At 43.0% G+C, this 22,808-nt stretch overlaps 2 protein-coding genes across 5 annotated transcripts in view; one reads left to right on the top strand and one right to left on the bottom strand.

The window, feature by feature from the left end:
- SSBP3 (single stranded DNA binding protein 3) overlaps positions 1–15,083 on the bottom strand; it is a 197,425-nt gene extending 182,342 nt beyond the window's left edge. For all 4 annotated transcript variants that reach the window (XM_089515214.1, XM_089515213.1, XM_089515212.1 and 1 more), the window contains exons 1-4: positions 14,850–15,083; positions 13,588–13,660; positions 13,290–13,351; positions 10,856–10,940 (exon numbers count right to left, since the gene is read on the bottom strand). In XM_089515214.1, the coding sequence (XP_089371340.1) occupies positions 10,856–10,940; positions 13,290–13,351; positions 13,588–13,660; positions 14,850–14,905 (276 nt within the window). In that variant the 5' untranslated portion in view covers positions 14,906–15,083. The remainder of the gene's footprint in view (positions 1–10,855; positions 10,941–13,289; positions 13,352–13,587; positions 13,661–14,849) is intronic.
- A 2,876-nt stretch (positions 15,084–17,959) lies between these two features.
- The window catches only part of ACOT11 (acyl-CoA thioesterase 11), a 204,615-nt gene continuing 199,766 nt past the window's right edge, over positions 17,960–22,808 (top strand). The window contains exon 1 of the mRNA XM_089515215.1: positions 17,960–18,044. The gene's annotated coding sequence lies outside the window, so the exon portion shown is untranslated. The remainder of the gene's footprint in view (positions 18,045–22,808) is intronic.

Genomic DNA, 22,808 nt, shown 5'->3' on the forward strand with positions numbered 1-22,808 from the left:
TCTTGATAATGTCCACATATAATGTGGAAGGTAGAAGGAGAGGAAATGTTGGAGTTGTTCAGCCTCCATTAAAGAAAAAAGAAAACACATCTTAGGACACCTCATGAAGCATTGGTAAAAGTTCAGGGAAGTTGTTCAAACAGTTGTTGCCAGGGCAGGGGGTTCATGAGTAAAATACCATCTCCTTTGTTATCTGAGAAGATTATTCTAAAAATTCACCACCACACCCTTTGTTCAAATGCCTATCACTTTTACACAGCTTCATCACATGGCAAGCAGCTAGCAAGAGCATTGTTATCTGGTGAGATGACAATGTTTTCTCAAGCAGAGATGTTTTATTAGTTGAAGACTTTTGGATTACTTGCGAGAAAAGAATGGCAACGGGCACATCGGGTACTTCCAAGTGTTAGTTGTATCACCACTTAAAATTGCATGTCCAAAGGAGAATCTTGCTATTACAGAATGCTTAATTGTGCACCAAATTCTGATCATTGAAACAACTAGCCATACATGAAAGCAATGGGGAAGTATGCAATGCCAGGTTGTGGGGAAAAAGCTTTTAAGAACTGCTTCGTGGAACATGAGATGTGTACCAATAGAAAATCATCCACATTTACTGCAGCGAGATCATCCTTCCACAAGGCAGTATCTAAAGTGGAGATCTATGCTCGTGGTAAGCAAGATTGATCCCTATTAGATTGATCCCTGTTAGATGTCTGGATTGCCATGCCACTTGGTACTGGAATATGTTTCCACAGTCATGAGCACTATGTGGATCTGAAATACACACTGGCCTCATGTCACCCAGGAAGAAGGACCAATTTGAAGAAACAGATTCTTATTGCATGCTCTCAGCAATTATGGTTTGGTCACATTTTTTTTTTTTTTAAAAAAAGCCACTTACTGCTTCCACATAAGTGAAACAAACAATTATTTATACTATAATTAACTGTTCAGCATAAAACACATGAAGAGTCTTCCTTTAGTAAAAAGTTTTTTAAAACTGGACTTGTTTTAAAAAGTTATTCTTCCTGAAACCAGGAGACAAATCACGTTCCTACCACCTTTCTGGTGATAGCCATCAGCATTTCAACAAATTCTTCTGCAGCTGAACCAAAATATGCCCTGGCTTTGACTTCTTGTTCTTCTTCTTCTTCTTTTAAAAACGTCATCCCAAAATGCAAAATGTTCACATTTGTAATGTTGCCTTTTTAGGCAGCACTTCCAAAGAGGAATATGAAAGTTGCTTTTGATGTGTAATCAAGTTAAAGTGCCCTGTGTTGACAACACTTTTGAATTTTTATGCTCTCTCCCAAAGTTACACTCTAAGGAGCCTGTGCAAACAGAATAATGCCACAAAAAGTATGTAGCGACAGTCAACTAGATTTAAGTTCATTTTCTGTAGCTGGAGGCCAAAATCGACTAAATTGGTTCTAGTGATCAAGTTTTCTGCAATTCCCCATTCTGTGTATTAGCTATTTGACAGAAATTCACTGCGGTATTTAAACTGGCAGTCATCACAGCTAACTCAAATTGTATTGGCTTTCACAGTGTTGAAACGCTGAACTGCAATCATCAATCGGCCAATTCCAAGATAACGCGGTGGTTGAAATTCCCTGTCATGCTGTACAATTCCTTTGTAGCTCACCAGCTCAGAAGATGCACAATAAAACCTGCAACAAGAGTGTCTGGCAACACTGCCACAATGTAATATGAGTGTGCTTGTGGAGGGGCTTTGCCCAGAAGCAAGATAAAGGCAACTGTGCCAACAGCAGTAAACCTCTAGAGAGAGTGTAACATTTTCTTTTGGAAACACACAGAAACACTGAAATTAGAAGCACATTTTGGACCGCTGTACTCTTTCCTCCCCCATCTCCTCGATATTTTTGCAACCACCATATTAAAGCTCCACATTTTTTCACATTTCTATTCTGTCCAAAGACATTGGAAGAAATGAAACGAAGTGAATAAAATTAAGCCTTTTTAAAAAATCAGCTTTAAACAAAGCACACGGCTTCAGTTCAATATGTTTTAATAACATGAAAACCTGTTACAAACAATAAAGTACATTTACAAAGCCACTCAATACAAGGGTTTTGTCTTATTTCAAAGTGTGTTTAAGAAGATGGACATAAACTGGACAATAAGGTATGCTACTCCTTTCCATAGACCATAAACGTCTGTCACAAACAAGGGCATTTTCTCATTTACCACTGTATGTTTTCAGCATTAATGATTTTCCACCATTTCACCTGAATTTCACCACAGTATGCATATTCTGTGGTAGGCAGCGGGATGAGAGTAGGGAAACAACACACAATTATTTGTCTAGGGATATTTGGCAGTCAAGCTCACAGTGAAAAGTGTGAGAGTTGGTCTGGTCTCCAAAGCATAGTGATTATTCATCATCCCCTGCTTCTGTTGGTACTGGGGGCCTTTTCACAACACTTCTAGCAAATATTCAGCACACGGAGGCCCAATCTCAAGAATTCCTTTCGAAGTCAGTACAGGTCAACCATCTCAGAACTGTTTACGAATCGATTAACACACACACACACACACGCATGCACACACACACGTATGAAGAGTGAAGACTTTTTGCTGGGGTTTTTTAATATAAAAATGTTCTTTGGGGAAATTGCTTGTTGCTCCTGCTGCTTCTATTATCATATAGTTATATTGGGAAATGAAATGGAAGTTACACAGCATGCAAGTGCTGTTAGACAGGCTGCTAATGAAGCATGGTTTCCCATTCTTTGAAGCATGTATTCCCCAGGCCTACTGATCTGGAGAGATTTGCTTCTCATGCGTCCAAGTAGCCACACCTCAACCATAAACAATGGGGGAAAAGCATGCAAAGGAAATGATGCCAGGTTTTAAATGCATTTCAACATGCACACAATGCCTGCCTTTTATACATAATGGGCTAGGTGCTCTCTTCTGTATTTTTTCATTTCTACTGCATGCAAAAAAAATCTCCTTCACTAAAAAGTGACCACTAAGTAACATTGCTAGGGGTTTGGCCATGTTTTGACATAACAGTAAGCCAGGAAATGGTAGGAACAGTAAGCCAGGAATTGGAAGGAACCCTGGCTTACGGAGTATCAGTCATAGCTTGGGTCCAGGTGGTCTGATTGCTCCTGTCTTGCCCCGTGATTTAGCATGTTGGATAAAAATTGACATAGCTGCAGCTCTAGTTCTCATTTCCAACCCAGAGAAAGGACCCACAGTCTGTTTTGTGATTTCTTTCTAAAGCTTGCAGTGAGGAAACAGGGGGACCCAAAACATCACTGCTATCTTGTTCACACACCAAGATTTAAAAGACACAGAAAACCAAGTTCTATACTACATTCAGCCACTCACACTGTAAGAGTGAATGATTAAGCAACACACATTAGCATGCTACTCATATTCAAAAAGCCAGGGTTCCTGTGGTTTATCTGGCTTATCGCTATGTCTAAGGTATTCACCAATAAAGGAATCCACAAATATATCCATAGGTCAGATGCACACATTTACAAAAGTAGCCTGATAGTCATCAAAAGCTCAACACAGAATTTTTACCAACCATTCTGGCAAACCATAACAGTAGTTTATTTTTAAACCATCTAAAACATTAGTCATATGTCCACTGCTGTGATGATTTGCACAACCCCCACCTTGTGAAAATTCTTTTCTTAGAACATAAACACAAGTAGCTATTAACATGTTCTTGCAATCCTGCATGTTCTTGTTGGAGACTCCATTAAAAGCCTCCATATTATGTCATTCTAAATCATGCAGCCAACTATCCTCTAGTCTGGTTGGGAGCTCTTCTGGATGAGTCACCATCCATTCATTAGCCGTTCAAAAGACTTGCCATTTAAGCTATATGCTGGGTACTTATTTTGCCAGTCTCCACAGAGGTCTATGGTAACAGGGGCCAGGAGGAGGAGAAGAAACAAATTCTGGCATTATCTTAAGTCAAAAGCCCAAGGCTCTGATGAGCAAGATTTTTCAGGTAAGGGCTGACCCTTGATACAGCCTTCACAGGAGATGTTCTGTATCAGGGCAAAAATAGGTGACTAAAGAACATTCTTTGTTTAGCTTGGTGTTCTTTTATAGCTTCACCACAATGAATGCTCTACTGTATGTAGGTATTGTGTGCTTTCAAGATATTTCCAACTGATGGTGACCCTAGGATGATCCAATTATGAGGTTTCCTCGGCAAGATTTGTTCAGAGGTTTGCCACTACCCTTCCCTGAGGCTGAGAGCATGTGACTTGCCCAAGGTCACCCAGTGGGTTTCATGGCTGAGCTGGGATGTGAACCCTGGTCTCCATAGTTGTAGTCGAACACTCAAACCACTATGCCATGCTCTATTAGCCCCTTCCATACATGAGAAAATGCCTTTCAAGGTAATGGCCCTGTCAAGGTAATGGACAGAATTATCCCAGAACCATACACGAGCATGCAACCGTGGGTATTTTTCCAGGCATGAAAGAAATACTGGTATTTTATGAACGCGCACGTAGCATCTATGAATTGCATCTTGAGATTCTTAAAACAGGTATGCTCCTGTTAAAAATACACCACACACTCCCAAATGACAGCAATGATGGCTTGCTAAGTTCATTACTGAAAGGACACTACATATTCTCTGCTGGCAAAATATTAATACTGAAAGTGAAGGAAAAACCCAACTTCATAACTCAATACATCCATGACTAAAGCAACACAGTCATGACAATACGTATTAACCAACTAATTTAAGACTGACTGCACTTCACAAATAAACAGTATAATGAAATGGAGGAGGTGAAGAACAGAGGAAACAGAAAATCTTCTTATCTGTCTTCATAATAAAACTAAAAAGGTAAAGTACTTAGGACTGTTATGAAACTGTATTACACTGAGAATTAAAAAAACACAATCAGGATTGTGTCTATTTGCTGTAAGCTTAAAGCAACATGTATTAAAGAAGTTTATGTGAATCATCTAATGCACTCATGCCTATTATTAGAATTATTACCAAGCTAAAAAAGATTAATTTCTCTAAATACAGTAAATCCTCAGACACTATTATAAGACTGCTGCTAATGTAGTATTACTGTATCTTGAATGCCAGCGCTATCCCTCTGCACCTTACATTTTGCATCCAAGACCTTCAAAAGAAATGCTGATAGTTTTTTATGATGAAAGACTCATTTAAGCATGTTTCACAAGGGGTAACCTGAACTCAGTAGCTGCTACAACCAAAAGGAGACCTTTGAAAACCCAGCAATCTAACATGGGACATCTAGCAACAAATTTGCTCCTACATGTAAAGATTAAAATCCTATGCCTGCTCATAGTTACCTGTGTCTTAACTCCCACTGGTGCCAGAAGAAGGTGCAAACATGTAGTGCAACTGAGAGTTGAAGAAACAATATTTCTAGTATCACTGGAAAGAAACCTGACACCACCAATCCTCCATATAAACCGAGCTGCTTATGCATGGAGTAACCCCTAAGGTGCTAAGAAATACAAGGAAATTCTTGTTTTAGCTGGGCTTTTGCCTCCCTTGTCATGGGTCTTTTTTTAGTAACAACACTATCTGAAAAGACCTAAATACCCCAAAGGCAACAGACTTGATCTGATCTTGGAAGCTAAGCCGGGTCAGCCCTGATTGGTAGTTGGATGAAAGGCCAGCAACCAACACCAGGTGCTGTAGGCAATATTTCAGAAGAAGGAACTGGCAAAACCACCTCTGAATATTCCTTGCTTAAAGAAACACTATGAACACCATGGGGACTTGAACACACATGCAAACAAAGAGGAGAAAGGAAGGCCAAGCCCTTGTCCCCGATCCATCTTTAGCAAAAAGCCAAACTGCAGCAGTGAAGATTCTTCACCAGATATGTACTGGAAAATTCTGAAGTACTGGGACTCATCAGGACAGGCTTCATGAACAAGCCTCCAAAGGGAGTTTAAACAGATAATTCTGTTGATCCATATCAACAAACCAGTTTGAACATTTTTTCTTCTCCATCAAAAGCAGGTGTTGGGTAAAGTAAATGAATCTTACAGCCCGAACAGACAGGCCAAAATAAAGCTGCTTCGGGTCACTTTGGAGGTGTGCTGTTTAAATGATGTATGTGTCCTAAGAGTACGGAAGCCATGCCAAAGCCACGCTCCAGTCCTAAGGACTAGAGTGCAGCTTTGGTGCAGCTTCTGGCCTCTTAAGATGCGCGTGTCATTTAAACAACATACCTCTAAAGTGAGCCAAAGCAGCTTTATTTTGGCCTGTCCGTACAGGCCCTGAGTTGCCCATTCATGAAGAATGGCTACAACTGAACAAGCATGCAACAATATTGCTGGGGAAATCCTGGCTCCTTTAGCTGTTGGAACGATTATAGCTGAGCACAGTGGGAATAGGGAAGGCTGGGGGGAGGCAGAAGATATCACTTTCTTTGCTCATCTGGAAATGCCGATGGCTTTTTGAGCCTGAGAGCTCTGGTTCCACTACTCCTCTGCTCTATACCATGGAACAACCCACCTGGCCTTATACAATTCTGCAGAAAGTAAAAATGAGACCACTGCTCTCAAACATGTTTCTTTGGATGGTTACAAAGTCACTGAGTAATACTTATGACAACAAACCTGTAGCTTCCCCCCTTCAAATCATTCATTGTTGCTATTGTTTTTGTCTGCCTGCCTTCAAGTTGTTTCCAACGTATTACAAACCTAAGGCGAACCTATAATGGGGTATTCTTGGCAAGATTTATTCAGATGAGGTTTGCCATTGCCATCCTCTGAGGCTGAGAGAATGTGACTTGCTCAGGGTCACCCAGTGGGCTTCATGGCCAAGATGGGATTCGAACCCTGGTCTCCCAGTGTCCTAGTCTAATGCTCAACCATTACACCACACTGACCCTCCTCAATAATTCACAATCATTCATTAGAGAAAATAAAGTATTAACCCCAACAACTTTCCTAAGAAGAGATGGGGGAGGGGGGACTTGGTTCCTAGAACTAACACTGGGACCAGAGCATCAGGACAGAGTTTCTTCTCCCCAACCGCATCCCTATTTGCAGTCTGTCTGTCCAAGACCCAAACATGCACAGTTATGGGATTTAGAGATGTTTCAATTTCTCCCTCCCAGGAAGAACACTATTGCAGCTGGAACCCCACTAGCTTCAAGCATCAACCTTAGAACAAGGAGATACAGAACATGGCAAAGCTGTGTTTTTTAAAACTACATATCACAGAATCCTCCAGACAGCAGAGGTAGTGCTATCTTTGGGATGCTCGGAATTACAGTCCTCAAAAGCAATTTCCCAAAGCTCTAAACAGACATAGGAAGCTTGCCTTCTCCTCTGCTGACAGGAATAATACTGGAGAATTGTTAGAAAGGATGCTCTGGCTTCTGCCATGGACCAGAAGACTAAGACAACAAGATAGCTGCAATGCCACCAAATAGTGGATCTTAAAATTAGTAGCCAAACAAAAGAAAACATTGCCGCTGCTGTTGTTGCATGCCTTGAAGTCATTTCCAATTTATGGACACCATAAGGCAAACCTATCATGAGGTTTTCTTGGTAAGGTTTGTTCAGAGGGGGCTTGCCTTTGCCATCCTTTAAGGTTGAAAGAGTCTGACTTGCCCAGGGTTACCCAGTGGGTTTCCATCCGGATTGCAAAGAGCAGGGATTTGAACCCTGATCACCAGTGCAATAGTCCAGCACTCAAGCCATTACACTATGATGGCTCTCAAAACAACAGCAACAACATGCCAGATCCTTATTTATTTATATTTAAAATTAAAACAACAAAGTTGTATTTAAAGCTGTGTGTGTGGTTTACATTCTACATATGACACTCTTAACAACAGTTTTGGGTACTACAGATTTTGACTACCACCAGGCAGTTCATAACTTTAATCTAAACAAGAACAATAGCAAAAAGAAACTGGGCACTCTGCAAATGAACAGATAAGTAACTCCAAATGGTTCATTACTTTGTTCTGGCATTGTCAAACTGATCTACCCACTCTGCCATTTTTCAACCCAGTCACCATCTTGGGTGCATCTTGCTGATTTTAATTTAATTTTGTACATTTTTATTGATATGAGCCATGGGGAGAAAGATCTGTCTAAAAAGTGAGATAAAATATATAGATAAATAAATATTTTACATTTCTCCTTCTAAATCAGTGGTCCCCAAACGGTGCCTTTTAAGAGATTTTGGACTTTAGCTCCCAGGATCCCAGACTATTGGCCAAGTTGGCTGAGGCTTCTGGGAGCTGAAGTCCAAAATCTCTTAAAGGGCACCATTTGGGGACCATTGTTCTAAATCAATGGAGCTCTATGGGGAATAGCTGCAAACTAGGACAGTTGCAAAGGCTTCAGAAACAAGGGCTAAGCACAATCTCTATTTTTTAAAAATGGATCCATCCTGTAATGCCTGCTGTCACACAGCATATACTTTTTTTGTGCACAAAACCAAGTGCTCAACACCAATGAGTAAAGTAACACACCAGAATCATTGGATTCCCCCTCCTCCCTTTTCCTTCAGCAGCAACTGAATAGCTGTACAACCTTGCCAGGTGAGGACTATATCATCATTGAGCCCATACCCCTGGAGGATGTGGGAAGATCACTCCCTGTTCCAATCACAGAGACAGGAAAATGAGAAAGTTACTTTTTTTGGGGGGGGGGTTGTCGTTTCAGTCCATTTTCTGTCAATTTTTGAAAAAGAAAGGATAATTTGGGCAGCATTTAAAGGTGTAACAATGATCCAGTCAAGGCTTTGGGGCTTTTGCCTGGCAATTTTTATGGGATCTGGAAGCTCCCATGGCTGCACATAAGCTTACAGGGTCAGAATAATCTTGGTCAAACAGAAGATAGAAAATCAAATAAGTGCCCAATTGTCTGCCAATTTTTGCCCCCAGGAAACAGTTCCACATTCCACATATGATTGCATCAGGAAGACACAGAATAACAATGGAGCTACTTCTCTAGATCTCACACCCGGTAGGTAACACCCATCCTGATAAGCCAGGATGGCTTAAAGGAGTCTTGCAGTTCCTTCCACCCCCCAGGAAACTCCTTCCTTAGAAGGTGAGTTAAGAAGAAACCATGGAGAAACAGCAACACTACAAATGTTATCACAGGGCCACAAAGCTAGTAGGGTTAGAGTGGCGGGAAGTAGCTTGCACAATTATTACAACTTAATCAATTAGGTCTAAGAAGAGACTCAGGGAATGGTTTAAAGGCAAGAGGGGGAATCAAAGCTGGCAAGCAAGTCAATATTAACAGTTCTGACTACTTGAGAGGTATGGGTTTTTTCTCTAAAATAATGAAATCACAAGGTAAACTGCAGTAAAACAATTCTCCTCCTCCTCCTCCTCCAATACAAGGTGGCATCAATCTCAATACCACCAAAAGCAATAGTAAAATATTGATAATTTCATATGCTTTGGACTGACAATTCCTAATGGAGCTGAATTACCTAGGTGTTTTGATGAGTCCACTTTTGCCCTGATCATTTCAGATGGGCCTTAGCCTCTCTCCCAGCCTTGTCTTGAGAACATGGTATTAAAACCAATGGCACTTCTTTCCAAAAAGTATACTTTTAAACAAGCTACTCAACTCGTTTACCGAACATGCACCAATCTTTTGTTCCGCATATTATTCTGAACTTCATTTCAATGTTGCCTTGGACAAGAACCAGGAGGATTTTTTTATACTTTGCAGCTTCTACTTTTTACAATTCCTTGTCAGACTAAGACTGTGAAGAAGTAGTACAGATAGTGGTATGATCATATACTTTAAAAAACTGACTTTCACCACATACTTCATGACTGTTTTTTATTTTTTGAAAGGACAATACATCTTTCCTTTTACAAAGTATCAAAATCCCCATGCTCCTGGGAATGACTGCTCTGCCATCACACAAAAGTCAAGAGTCTATGCATCAAAGAAGTTGACAAGTCAAAGTTTATCCAGAACACTACAGTACAGTTAGCTTGGGGCAATATCCCCTTTACCAGGATAGGGTCACTGGAAAAAGCTTCTAACATTATCCTCCTTGGGGCTTGTAATTCTAAGGTTACTCTGAAAAACATTTTATTCTGTACCATGAAGAAACCTACAGATGCTCAACTTGTACACACCTGTTATCTCACTTCAGGACCCCAAGTTTTAATTTGGGGGATAAACCATTTCCTGTTTTGCATAAGGAAAAAAGCAAAATCAGGACATCAATCTCTGCATGCAACATCTATGCTTGGTAAAAATAATTTCACCCTTGCGTGCACTTCTCTTATTAAAAGAAATCACAAAACCCACATTGCATTTAAAGGAATACAACTGTATCGATATTTTGAACCAAGGCTATTGACTTTCTAAGGCTGCAGTTCTATGCACACTTACCTGGGTATAAGCCCCACTGAACACAATGGTTCTTACATGCACAGGGTAGCATTGAACAGCAACCTTCTGACAAATTCTCTAATATATGCATGCTTTAGAGAGCTTGTAAGATTATATTCTCTTTCTAAAGAGCATTCCATATTCAAATACAGCCATTTACTTATGTCAGAAAGTTTGCAAATGAGATTTCAACGAGATAAATATCATCACTGCACCTCCTTCACTCTCCTTATCCGGTGTGCCACAAGGAAGATGCATGACTATGTAACTAGATCAATATGCACCACCTTAGAGTACTCAAGATAAGTATCTGAACTAGATGCACATAGCTACAACTTTATAAAATATTATTCAAACCAAGCAGTAGCAATGCTGTTTTCTCCTCACACCCGGTGGCACTCGCTTTGGCATGCTGTAGCAATACAAGTTTATAATCAACAGGGTTTGAAAATTTGTTACTCACGTAATCATGAAAGGCTTTTGCTTCACTTGAGTGTTCACAAGTATCTCGCCTTTCAGGAGCTGCACAGTAAAGGTCCCAAAATACACTGTACAGCAAGAGAAAAGAAGAACAGAAGCAAATTGTTTTAAGTACAATCTATAACATACATACAATTAAATGAGTCTAATCATTCCAACAAATCAGTAACACAAGGATTGCTCATAAAATTTAATCTTTGATTTGGGAACATTAAATATCTCACTTCTGTTCCTCCTGAGATTTTTTTCTCTCCAACAAAACTGAATTAAAATTAGGCAAAATATATACAGTATTTAGAGACAAAAAAACAACAATTTCAGTGTATGGATTTTAACAAAAGATCTCCACTCCAGTTGAAATGGAACATCTTTCCTCCCCAACCATCAGAAAGTTATAGTCATTATGCCACACTTTGACCATACTAATATTTTTGTCTCTCTGCTGAAACAGAACTTTATGTTTAGATCTCACAGGCTACTGTACATTCAGCTGTACTTTCAATCATCATCCCAGCAGAACCGAATGTGTCTGATTCATGTTCTCTATTCAACCTGCACACATTCCCTTCCACATATGTAGCTATCTCCTAAAACCAGAGCGCAATCCATTAGAGCTGTTTCAGTTTGACATTAAATGCCATACTGTCAATACAACATTGATTTCATCTTCTTTCTTGGATGTTTGCACATATATATGAATCACCATTACAAAAGCCCCTCAGTAAGATTCACAGTGGAACCTGCACATAAACAAGAGTCATTTCTGCAAACTTGGAAATATTCCAGTGTGGTAAACTCCTTAGAGTATTACTAGTACCATAGAGACCTGAGTTCAAATCACCATTTAATCATGAAATTCACTGGGTGGCCCTGAGCCACTCACTAACTCCTAGCTTAATGTATCTCACAGGATAAAAAGGAGGTGGGATGGGGATGGAAACTATGCGTTCTCAAGGAACCATAAGTTCCTGGGGAAAAGAGTATAAACACAAAAAATAAGTGACTACAGATTCTGCTGGAATTCAAGTAAGAGTAGAGGAGGAGGATTAAATTGCTCCTATGTGGTGTTTATAAATATCAAAGGTTTTATGTGCTACTACATAATTTTCCTTCTTGACTTTGCATTCTGTGCAGCAGGGATGGCATGCCATGCAAAAAACCCAGCTATGCAACAAACTAGCAAACAATCCAACAGCATTTAAATGTGGCAACAGGCAAAGAACATTTTTCCATAACTGTTGCTTCAAACAACACCCCAGGAGTTTGCAATGGTCTATGGATTAAGCAACAAACCATCTTAGTACACCCCAGAAGAGAAAGGAAAGTCTTCACTAAACTTTCCTGCTGTACAGTTTCAGAACAAAGCAACCCTCAAAATCTGGGTGGTACCAAACTTCTCAGTTTAAACTGCTACCCAACCAGCCTCACCACAAAACTGAACTGCCTGCCTAAGTGTTCTTTAACTCACCATCACAACCTAGACATCAATCCTTAGGTACCAAGTCTGCATCATACGCCATGAGTTGCTAAAAGTGTCATGTTCTGAGCTAACAAAGAATGAGGACACACAATAATGGAGCTATGTGAATGCAGGTCCTCTCTGAATCAATGGGACTGAATACATGCAGGTAATGAACTATGTTGCAGGAAATGTTCCCATCATCCAGTAATGTGTTACCAATGAGAAAGGTGCTCCACGCATGTTGAACTTCTCTACCAGACTATCTACACCAGAAACACATATGACAAAAGAAAGCCTCATTGTGTGTACCACTGATAAGCAGCCTATGAGCAAGTTTAAGAAAAAGTAACCAACCTTTCTTTAAAACTTACAAAAAATTTATCAATACCTATAAGACTTATCAAGATCCATGCAGAAGGCAAACAACTTTATTCCCAATAAACACTCCACAATCAGACCGACTTCTCTACAAAATATCAGTCCCATATCTCATCTGCCACATTTGCACCTCAACATCAACAAAGCTGGTAATGAAAAGATGCATTTTACACACATATACACGTTCCATGCATCTTCTTGTCTAAACCTTTTTTAAAAAGCCCAAATCATAACCCTCCTAAAATTCACCACCCTTAAAGAAGTCAAAAACTTGTCTCTTTGTGAAAATGGAGGAGAGCAAGTAAAATCTGGTTTTATGGCTGAAGCAGAGTTCCAAAAACGAAACAAAAATTACACAACTCCTCTCAAGAACTCTTCTCCAGTACTTTTTTCCTCTCCGATCTGTGTTCATCTGTACCAAGACTAGGATGAAGGGACAACCGCACACTACAATTACATCCATTTAAGCAACACAGAAACCCAAACTTTTACCGGGGACATTTCCCCCCACCTGCAGTCAGTTCTGTAAAGAAGTTTGATACTGAGGGAGGAAAGAAAAATGAAGGAGCCCACTTACCACCACCACGAATGTAAAAACCCAGGAGGTTCTCCTAGTGTGATGTTTTTTTCCCACCGGATCTGCAAAGAGCAAAGGATGCCAGTAGGTTAGATTACATGCCGGTTGGGAAAAGATGCTTTCCCCCTTCCCTCCTGGAGATACCTCCCCTCTCCCCAAACAGACCCAGAGAGGCCGGCCAGCAATAAACATGGCAAAAGGTGATAAAAAATTCAAAATGGAGGCCACGACCGGTGCCTGCTTCTGAAAACAAAGGCTATCACAAAAGGGGGTCGCAAAGTAAACAGAAGTCACTCACCTCTGATAAAAAGGTCTGTGCTGATTTCTGTGCTCCTACGTGCAGCAAGTATTCGTAGACGTACAAAGCTAGCCTGCAAAAAGGGAAAAGTATAAGAACAGGGAAGAAATGTGGTAGAGGCAGAGCAAGAGTGGAAGGGCTCCAGAGTGGGAGGACTTTGTGGAAGTGCCCCAAAGAAGTGGGACTGAACCTTCTTTTGGGGGGAGACCAAGGCCCAGAAGAAAAATCACTTCCTTCCTGGTTTCAGGGCTGAGAGAAATGAGTTGTTCCCCCATCAATACATACATATACGCATGTGTGTACATATGTGTATGTGTGTGTACATATGTGTATGTGTGTGTACATATGTGTATGTGTGTGTACATATGCGTATGTGTGTGTATGTGTGTACATATGCATATATGTGTGTATACATATCCATATGTGTATATATGTGTGTGTATGTATATATGTGCTTACGTATGTGTGTGCATACAAACATATATATGGGTATGTGTGCCTATAAAAATATATACACACTGTGTATATGTGTGTACATATAAGTATACATGCATGTCTGTATGTGTCCATGTATATGCATGTGCATATATATATATATATGCCTATAAACATGCATATATGTGTGTGCAAACGTGTCTATAAATGTGTAAATGTGTGTGTATAAATATATTTACACACACACATATATATACATACGTGTGTATCATCATATATACACAACACACACAGACTCCCAGCTCCAAAGAGAAACTGGTCTCCTTTATTCCCTGCAGGAAACCACAATGCAACTTTCTTCAGGCATAGGACCCAACAGCAGCCCCAGCCTTTTTACTCATCTACCCCTCCATAGTTTTCTGCCAACAGAGAGATGCCTTTTTGGAGTGTGTGTTGAGGGGGGGGGTATGTTTTCTCCAACCCCCCCAAAAGAACAGCTTGTGTGTGTTGTGTGTGTGGAAGAAGCACACCCACCGACAGAAACTCTTCTCCCACTAAACCAGCCCCCCTCAAGAACTTGCAAACTCTTCCCAGCCAAGTCGGTGGAGGGCTTGTAGTAGCAGCAGCAGCAGGAGGAGGAGGAGTAATAGGAGCAATAGTAGCCCCTGCCTGGACAAAGCCTGGCCCCTTCCCCTCGCCAGACAAAAGGAGGTGGCAGGCAAGGCAAGGCTCCCTCCTTCCGCTCCGGCTCCCTCTGAGGATGGGGGTCTTTGGGGGGCGAGGGAGGCGATGGGCGGCTACACTCTCTCAGCCTCTCCAGGACTTACTTTTCCCGCGCCTGCCCATCCGAGGGCACCGCCGAGCCTTTGCCTTTGGCGAACATGGTCCGCGGAGAGGAAGGCAGGCAGGCAGGCAGAGGGGATCTTGAATCCGATGCTGCTTCTGATGCTTCCGCTGCTTCTGGGCTTCCTTTCACTCTCCCGCTCTCTCGGGTTCCCTGGCAGCTGTCAAAGCCCCGGCCCCGGCCGCGACCCCATCCTCCTCCTCCTCCTCCTGCTCCTGCTCCTGCTCCGCTGCTGCTGCTGCTGCTGCTGATTCTTCCTCTGCTGCTTCTCTTGCTGCTGCTTCTGCTTCTGCCGCCACCGCGGCTGCTCCCGGCTCAACCGAACGTGGCGACACTCGGGGTAGAACGCGGCGGGCGTCAACGTTCCACAATGGATACATCGCCGGCCAATCGGAGGCCCGGGAGGGGGAGGGACGCCCCGCCCACAGCCGCCTTAAGGGGGAGGCCGGGAAGAAGCGGACGGGGAGGCAGGGCCCCGCTGCGGTGCCTCCTTAAAAGCATCCCTCCCCCTCCATGAGGGAGGGAGGGAGGGAGGGGGGAATTCTCCTCCAAGGCTGAGCTGCCTGCTCTCTCTCTCTCTCTCTCTCTCTCTCTCTCTCTCTCTCTCTCTCTCTCTCTCTCTCTCTCTCTCCTTAACCCAGGTTCTGCATGTTGTTGGGCGCCTCCGAGTCCTTTATAGGTGACCCCTATGATAGGGTTCTTTGCTTGCCATGGGGCTGAGAGAGTGTGACCTGAGGCTGAGAGAGTGTGACCTGCTCGCCCAGTGGGTCTCCACAGCCAAGGATTCGAACCCTGGTCTCCAGAGTCGTAGTCCAACACTCAAACCACTACCCGAGTCCCCTCTCTCTCCCTGGCCTTTTCAAGCAGGTTAACCACTCGGGGGACTGGGTTTGACACCACCACCATCCCCAAGGCATTTTTGTTAGCGAGAGAGCCAGCCTGGCGTAGCAGTGGTTTGAGTCTTCTTAGGCACTGGGTTCGAATCCTGGCTCAGCCATGAAAAGCCACTGGGTGACCTTGGGCAAGAAGTCACACTCTCTCAGCCTCAGAGGATGGCCATGGCATACCCCCCTCTGAACAAAACCCCAGGATAGGATAGGTGCCCCATCATGCTACACTTCCCAGAATGCCATAGCCTGGAGTCCTGGGAGTTAGAGTGGTATCAAACCGAATTTTCTCTGCCGTGCAGTTGTTGTGTGCCTTCAAGTCCTTTCCAGCTCATGGCGCCCCTAAGCCAAACCCATCCTGGGGTTTTCTTGTCAAGATTTGTTCAGAGAAGGTTCGCCATTGCCTTCCCCTGAGGCTGAGAGAGTGTGGCTTCTTGGCCAAGGTCACCTCGGTGGGCTTCCATGGCTGAGTCAGGGTTCGAACCCAGGTCTCCAGAGGCCTAGCCCTGTAGGCTGAAGACCGCTACACCAGGCTGCCTCTAGCAAAAGGGAGATGGACAAGAGCTTTGCAAAACCCGAGAAAGGCTCTTCCAACTCCCCATTCCCTGCCAGAGTCACCAGGCTGTCCTCCTTTTCCAGGACGCGTCCTCCACCCCATGCCCTTCTGCCCTCCATCTCTGAGCATGGCTCAGGGCTTATATTTGAGTGTTTACAGCTTGCATTGTTGGGTCATGTCCTCCATTTGCTGCCACTTTGGATGGAGGACATCCATTGTTTGCAACTGCAAAAACTTTCCAAAAGTTAAGACCCTTTTTGGGGCGGAAAACCAAGACTGCAAACCCTCTGGGCCCAGATTCCGGGGGAAGGAAGAGAGGGAGAATAAAGCGGTGCATCTGGTTCTCAAAGCCTTTCCCCAAAAACTTGTAATTGTCCATTTTTTAAATGGCCCTCTTTCCCTTTAAAAAAAGCCCTCTTTCGAGCACCTTTTGCTGCTGCTCCTGTCCCTTTAAAAAAGACCGAGCTGGAAAAGCTGCGGAAGCGCCCATTGGCTCCCTCTTTGGATACATCCTTCGGGGGGACTAGAAACTGTTCGCCTGGGTTGCTTTAAAAACACACAACAGAGAGAGAGAGAGAGAGAGAGCAAGAGCAGGGCCCCCTCCCTCCCTCCCTCCCTCCCTCGCCCTGCTGTTCCAATAAACAAGCGACGCCCCTCCCCCTGACATGCCTAGCCCCAAACAATTAAAGGCTAGGTCAGTGTCCTGGACGCAGAGGGAGCTCCCGCCCAGAGGGAAGGCTCACCACCACAGCCTCCCTCCCCAAAGGCCCCTCTGTGGCTGCTGCTTCCTGGCACTTGGGGGAAACCCGCTTCGCCTTCTTTCCTTCCATTCCACTCTTTCCTCCCTTACTTCCTTCTTCTTTCCTTCCATCTTCCTTTCTCCTTCCTTCCTGTTCCCTTCCTTCCTTCCTTCTCCCTCCCTTCCATCTTTCTTCCCCTTTCCCCCTCCTTCCTTTTTCCCTACCTTCCCTTCTTTCCTTTCTCCTTTTTTCCTTTCCTTCTTCCCTTCCTTCCTCCATCCTTCCTCTTTTCCCTTCCTTGCTGCCTGTCTTTTTTCCTTTTCCTTTCTTCCTTTTCCCCCTCCCTTTTCTTCCTTCCTTCCTCCTTTTCCCTTTCTTCCTGCCTTTTTCCTTCCTTTCATCTTCCTTCCATTTTCCCCCTTCCTTCCTGCCTTCTTTTTTCCTTCCTTTCTTCCTTTTCCCTTTCTTCATCTTTTCCCCTTCCTTCCTTCCTTCCTTCTTTCTCTCCTTGCTTCCTTCCTTCCTTCCTTGCCTTCCCTTCCTTCCTTCCTCTCTTCCCTTCCATCCCCTCCTTCCCTCCTTTCCCCTTCCTTCCTGTCTTTTTTCCCTTCTTCCTTTCCCTTCCTGCCTTTTTTTCTTCCTTTCCCCCCTTACCTCCCTTTTCCCCCTCTCTCCCTGTCTTTCTTTTCCCCCTCTTTCCTTCCTTCCTTCCCCCTCCGCACCCCAGTCTGCCAAGAAAGAGATACAGCCCTGGAGCTTTTGTACTCGCCTTGATTTAATCTGGGCTTTTTTCCCTGTGGTTACTCAGGCTTCCTAAGGAAGGCAACATTCAAAAAAGGGGCTGCAGTCAGAGCAAGTCAGTCTGCTGTGGAAACTCAAGTTTTAAATGAGAATTATTTCCTCCCTCCCTCCTCAGTTGGTGGCATGGAATATAAGACGAAAGGGAAAGGCACTGGCTGCAAAAAAGAACAGCTGTCTTTTGAAAGTATTTCCAGGTAACAGAATGCCTGCTGCACACTTGTGCAAGAAGCACACAGAAGAGTTGTGTCAGCCAAGCACAAAGTGTTGGGTTCAAAAAGAATTGTGGTTTCTTTGGGCTATGTGGCCGTGTTCTGGAAGAGTTTATTCCTGATGTTTCCCCAGCATCTGTGGCTGGCTTCTTACATGGCCACATAGTCCCCCGAAACCCACAAAAAACTATGGATGTTGGCCATGAAAGCCTTTGACTTCACATGTTGGGTTCAAACTCCCTTAAAATGCAAATTCTTAACCTCGCATGTTGTTCAAAACCAAACACTTTCCTGGTACAATCACCTCTCCCTATCCACAAATTCTTTATCCACAGATTCATCCATTGATGGTTTGAAAATACTATATATATATATATATATATATATATTATAAATTCCAAAAAGCAAACCTTGATTTGCCATTTATGTAAGGAGTATCCTTATATAAAGCTCATAGCCCATTTTACTATGCCATTGTATTTAATGGGATGGATTTTGGTCCTGGAACCAAACCTCAGCTGATTCCAAGGGCCCACTGTATTTGTTTATTTGTATGTTTAGCATATGGGTTTATTTAGGTTCCTAGCACTGGGACGTGTGATAGTAGCCGCCCAACAGTCACTTACAAACCCAAGAAGAAATGTATGTGTTCTGATTTACATATAGATTGTAAACAGTGTAAAAACTATTATTTAGTATTGTATTTACTTCTATGGTTTCTCCCAATATAGGGACTCAAGGGCATTAACATCAAATTTCAAACTCTACAATTTTTTAGAAATTACAAAAAATGTCAAAAGTATAAAAACAATTGTAAAAATTGAAACGATTACACATTAAAAATATTAAAATGTGTTCCTTAGCTAACACATATAACTACTATGTATTTTGGCTTTGTGATTTCGCAGATCATCATAGTTGCTCTTCCGATTCATCCAATCATGATAATTTATTTCCTTACTTACCAATCTCACTTTAATGACTTTATAAAGCCCTGACTGTTATCTACTCTTCTTATATCTTATCCATTTTAAGCTTTGGGGATAAGATGGAACTTGGCTGTTTTATTAGGATAAATGTTCATCTGTTCTTTCTTTTTTCCCCTGTCTTTTTTGTTTGTTCTTTTGTGTTGGTATGTATATAATTTGATATGTATTCATATTTGTGTTTGTTTAGTTCAATGTATATATGTTTTGTAAATATTTTATTATATATATATATATATATATATATATATATACTGAAATGTTTTAAAAACTTGATCCAAACCTTGACTTCTGACTTGTGCAGCATTTGAAAGCCTAACCCTCATCAGGTACAGAAATATTTGTCCCTGCTCCTGAAAGAAGAGCAGGGATGGGGCCATCCTGGCCTCTCTAAGGAAGGTGTTCCAGAGCCTGGGAGCAGCTACCAAGAAGCCCCTCTCTCTTTTTCCCACCAAATAAGACTAAGAGGAGGGTGGGACAGAGAGAAGGGCCTCTCCAGATGATCTCAGTGCTCCAGTGGGCTCATAAAGGGAGCTAAAAAGGTGAAGGCTTCCCCTTTGACAAGTTTGTCTAGTTGTGTCAGACTGTAGGGAACAGTGCTTATCTGCATTACTAAGGCCTGTTACAGACTGCCAAAATAAAGCAGGTCTCTTTGGAGGTATGCTGTTTAAATGATGCATGGGTCCTACGAGTCTGGAGCTCGCGCCAAAGCCACACTCCATTCCTAAGCACTGGAGGGCAGCTTTGGTGCAGCTTCCGGATTCTTACGATGCATGCATAATTTAAACAGCATACCTCCAAAGAGACCCGAAGCAGCTTTATTTTGGCAGTCTGTAACAGGCCTAAGTCAAAGAGCTAGCATCAATGATGACTCTGTGATCATACAGCCAGCATGACTGCACAGAACGCAGTTACCTTTCCACCAAAATGGTACCTATTTATCTACTTGGACATTTACATGCTTTTGAATTGTTAGGTTGGCAGAAGCTGGGACTAGTGAGAGGCATTCACTGCATCACACAGCACTTGGGTTTTGAACTGCCAACCTGCACTGTACTGTTAACCACTGAGTCAGTACTTCCCCATAAAGGGAGATACAATCCTTCAAATAACCTGGACCCAAGCCATATAGAATAGAATCATAGAATCAAAGAGTTGGAAGAGACCGCACAGGTCATCCAGTCCAACCCCTGCCATGCAGGAAATCCAAATCAAAGCATCCCCGACAGATGGCCATCTAACCTCTGCTTAAAGACCTCCAAGGAAGGAGACTCCACTATACTCTGAGGGAGTGTGTTCCACTGTCGAACAGCCCTTACTGTCAGGAAGTTATTCCTAATGTTGAGGCTTTATAGGCCAAAACAAGCACTTTGAATTGTGTCCGGAAATAGACCAGCAACCAGTTGCAACAAGGGAGTTGCATGCTCCCTGTAGCCATCTTCAGTTAACAACCCGACTGCAGCTCTTTGTGCAACATTTCTGATAACTTTTCAAAGGCAGCCCCATGTAGAGCACATTACAGTAATCCAAATGGGATGTAACCAAGGCATGTACCTCTGTGGCCAGGTATGATTTCTCCAAGAATGGGCACATTTTGATCACTAGCTGTTCAAAAGCACTCTTGGACACTGCTGATACCTGGGCTCCAGGCTCAGAGTTGCATTTTGGAGTACCCCCCAAACAGTGAGCCTGAGTTTTCAGGGGGAGTGTATAACCCCATCTAACACAAAATTAATCCCTATTTTTAGATCTGTTTTTCAGTTGATCTGTCTTGTCTGGAATAAGTTTCAATTTGTTTGCCTTCATTCAGGGCATTACAGCTGCCATACACCAGTTTAGGACAGGAACAACTTCCTTGGAATTAGGTGGAAAGGAGTGACAGAGCTGAGTATCATCAGCATACTGCTGACACCTGACTCCAAAACTCCAGACAATCTCACCCAGTGCTTTCATGTAGATCAATGATTCCCACATTTTGGTCCTCCAGATGTTTTAGACATCAGCTCCCAGAATTCCTGACAGAGGGCCAACTTGCCCGGGGCTTTTGGGAGTGCAAATCCGAAATACCAGGAGGACCAAAGTTTGGGAACCACTGGTGTGAGTGTTTAAAAAGAGCATAGGGGACAAAACAGAACCCTGAGGGATCCCACAGGCCAATGGCCAGGACATCAAACAGGAGTCCCCCAGCATCACCTTCTGAGTTCACCTCTCCAAGAAATACCCGATCCACTGCATAACAATGTCCCCCAAATCCCATTCCAGAGAGGAAACTCAGAAGGATACCATGGTCAATGGTACTGAAAGCCTCTGAGAGGTCCAACAGGGACACAGTTCCACTGTCCAGTTCCCTGCGTAGGTCATTCACCAAGGCAACCAAAGCTGTTTCTACCCCATAACCAGGTCTGAACCAGATCGACGTGGATCTAGATAATCTGTCTCATCCAGGAACTCCTGAGTTGAGAAGCTACCACATGCTCCAGGATCTTGTCCAAAATTGAATGTTAGAGACTGGCCTACAGTTATCGAGTATAGTAGGATCCAGGAAAAGTTTTTTTTCAAGAGGTCTTTGGCAGCCTCCTTCAGGTGTGTTGGAACCCTGCCTTGTAGTAAGGAGGCATTTCACCAGTCCTCCTCTGGCCTGTTTAATAAGCCAGGGAGGGCAAAGGTCCAGACACATGTGGTAGCTCTCATGTCTCCAAAGATCCTGTCCACATCCTCAGGCTTCACAAATTGAAAAGGATCCATCAGCACTGGACAAGCAGCAGCCAAAGTTACAGCCATCAGAACTGTATCATCTTTGGCCTTGAAGTCAGAGCAAATCCAAGTAATATTATCTGTGAAGTGGTGGGCAAGTTCTTCACAGCAAGTTGCTGAGTGGCTTACATTCTCTGAACCAGATCATAACAGATTCCAGACTACTCTAAACAACTCAGCGGAACAGTTTGGTGCAACTGCAATGGTTTTAGCAAGAAAAGCCTTTTCTGCCACCTTTATTTTAGCCTGTTTTTGGTGGGACTCACTGAGTTTTCTGCCACTGTTGCTCTAGTCTCTGTCTTGTTTGTTTCAAAGCTGCCAACTCATTAGAAAACCCAGGGGGTAGTTTACCTCTGTTCCAAGAGATGGGACATTTAAGCGAGATCATATCAACTGCCCTGGTTATTCTCCATTCCAAAAATCAACCAGGACTTTGACAGGATCACCTATCAAGGTAGCAGGAAACTCCCCAAGAGCCATCAGGCATGCCTCATCCCTAAGTGTCCTGGAACAAGCCATCATAAAGGACCTCCCCCCACCACTCCTTCAGAGGTTCTGGGTCCCAGCAAGTCTAAACCTGACTAAGAAGTATCTGTCCATAACAGAAAAGAAAGCACCTCCATTTCCAGATCACCATAATCCCCTCCTGTACAGAACTCAACATCCAGAGTGTGCCCAGCAGCATAAGGCCAGATACCAGTTGGGACAAACCCATGGTTGTCATGTGTCTGCTATTTTACCATTCACTGAACTGGCATTAAGTGCAGCATTTTCAACCCAAAGGGATTGCTGCCATGACTATTCAGATTATTTGGGATTGAAAACAATTTAAAAGTGACTAACACCTGAACATAATCTCTATGCCCCCTCCCCAGGATAGTGCAACTGACTCCCATTTCTATATCTCCTAGTACTCTGTATAGTTTAAATGGCTGCTCCCTGGGTTCCATTACCTAGCTATCTTTGTGGGCAGTGCATCTTCCTGGCTCACAAAAATAATCTTTTATAT

The sequence above is a fragment of the Sceloporus occidentalis genome, unplaced genomic scaffold (assembly GCF_023333645.1).
Source record: "Sceloporus occidentalis isolate IW3139 unplaced genomic scaffold, rSceOcc1.0.p SCAF_3, whole genome shotgun sequence".
Classification (NCBI taxonomy): domain Eukaryota; kingdom Metazoa; phylum Chordata; class Lepidosauria; order Squamata; family Phrynosomatidae; genus Sceloporus; species Sceloporus occidentalis.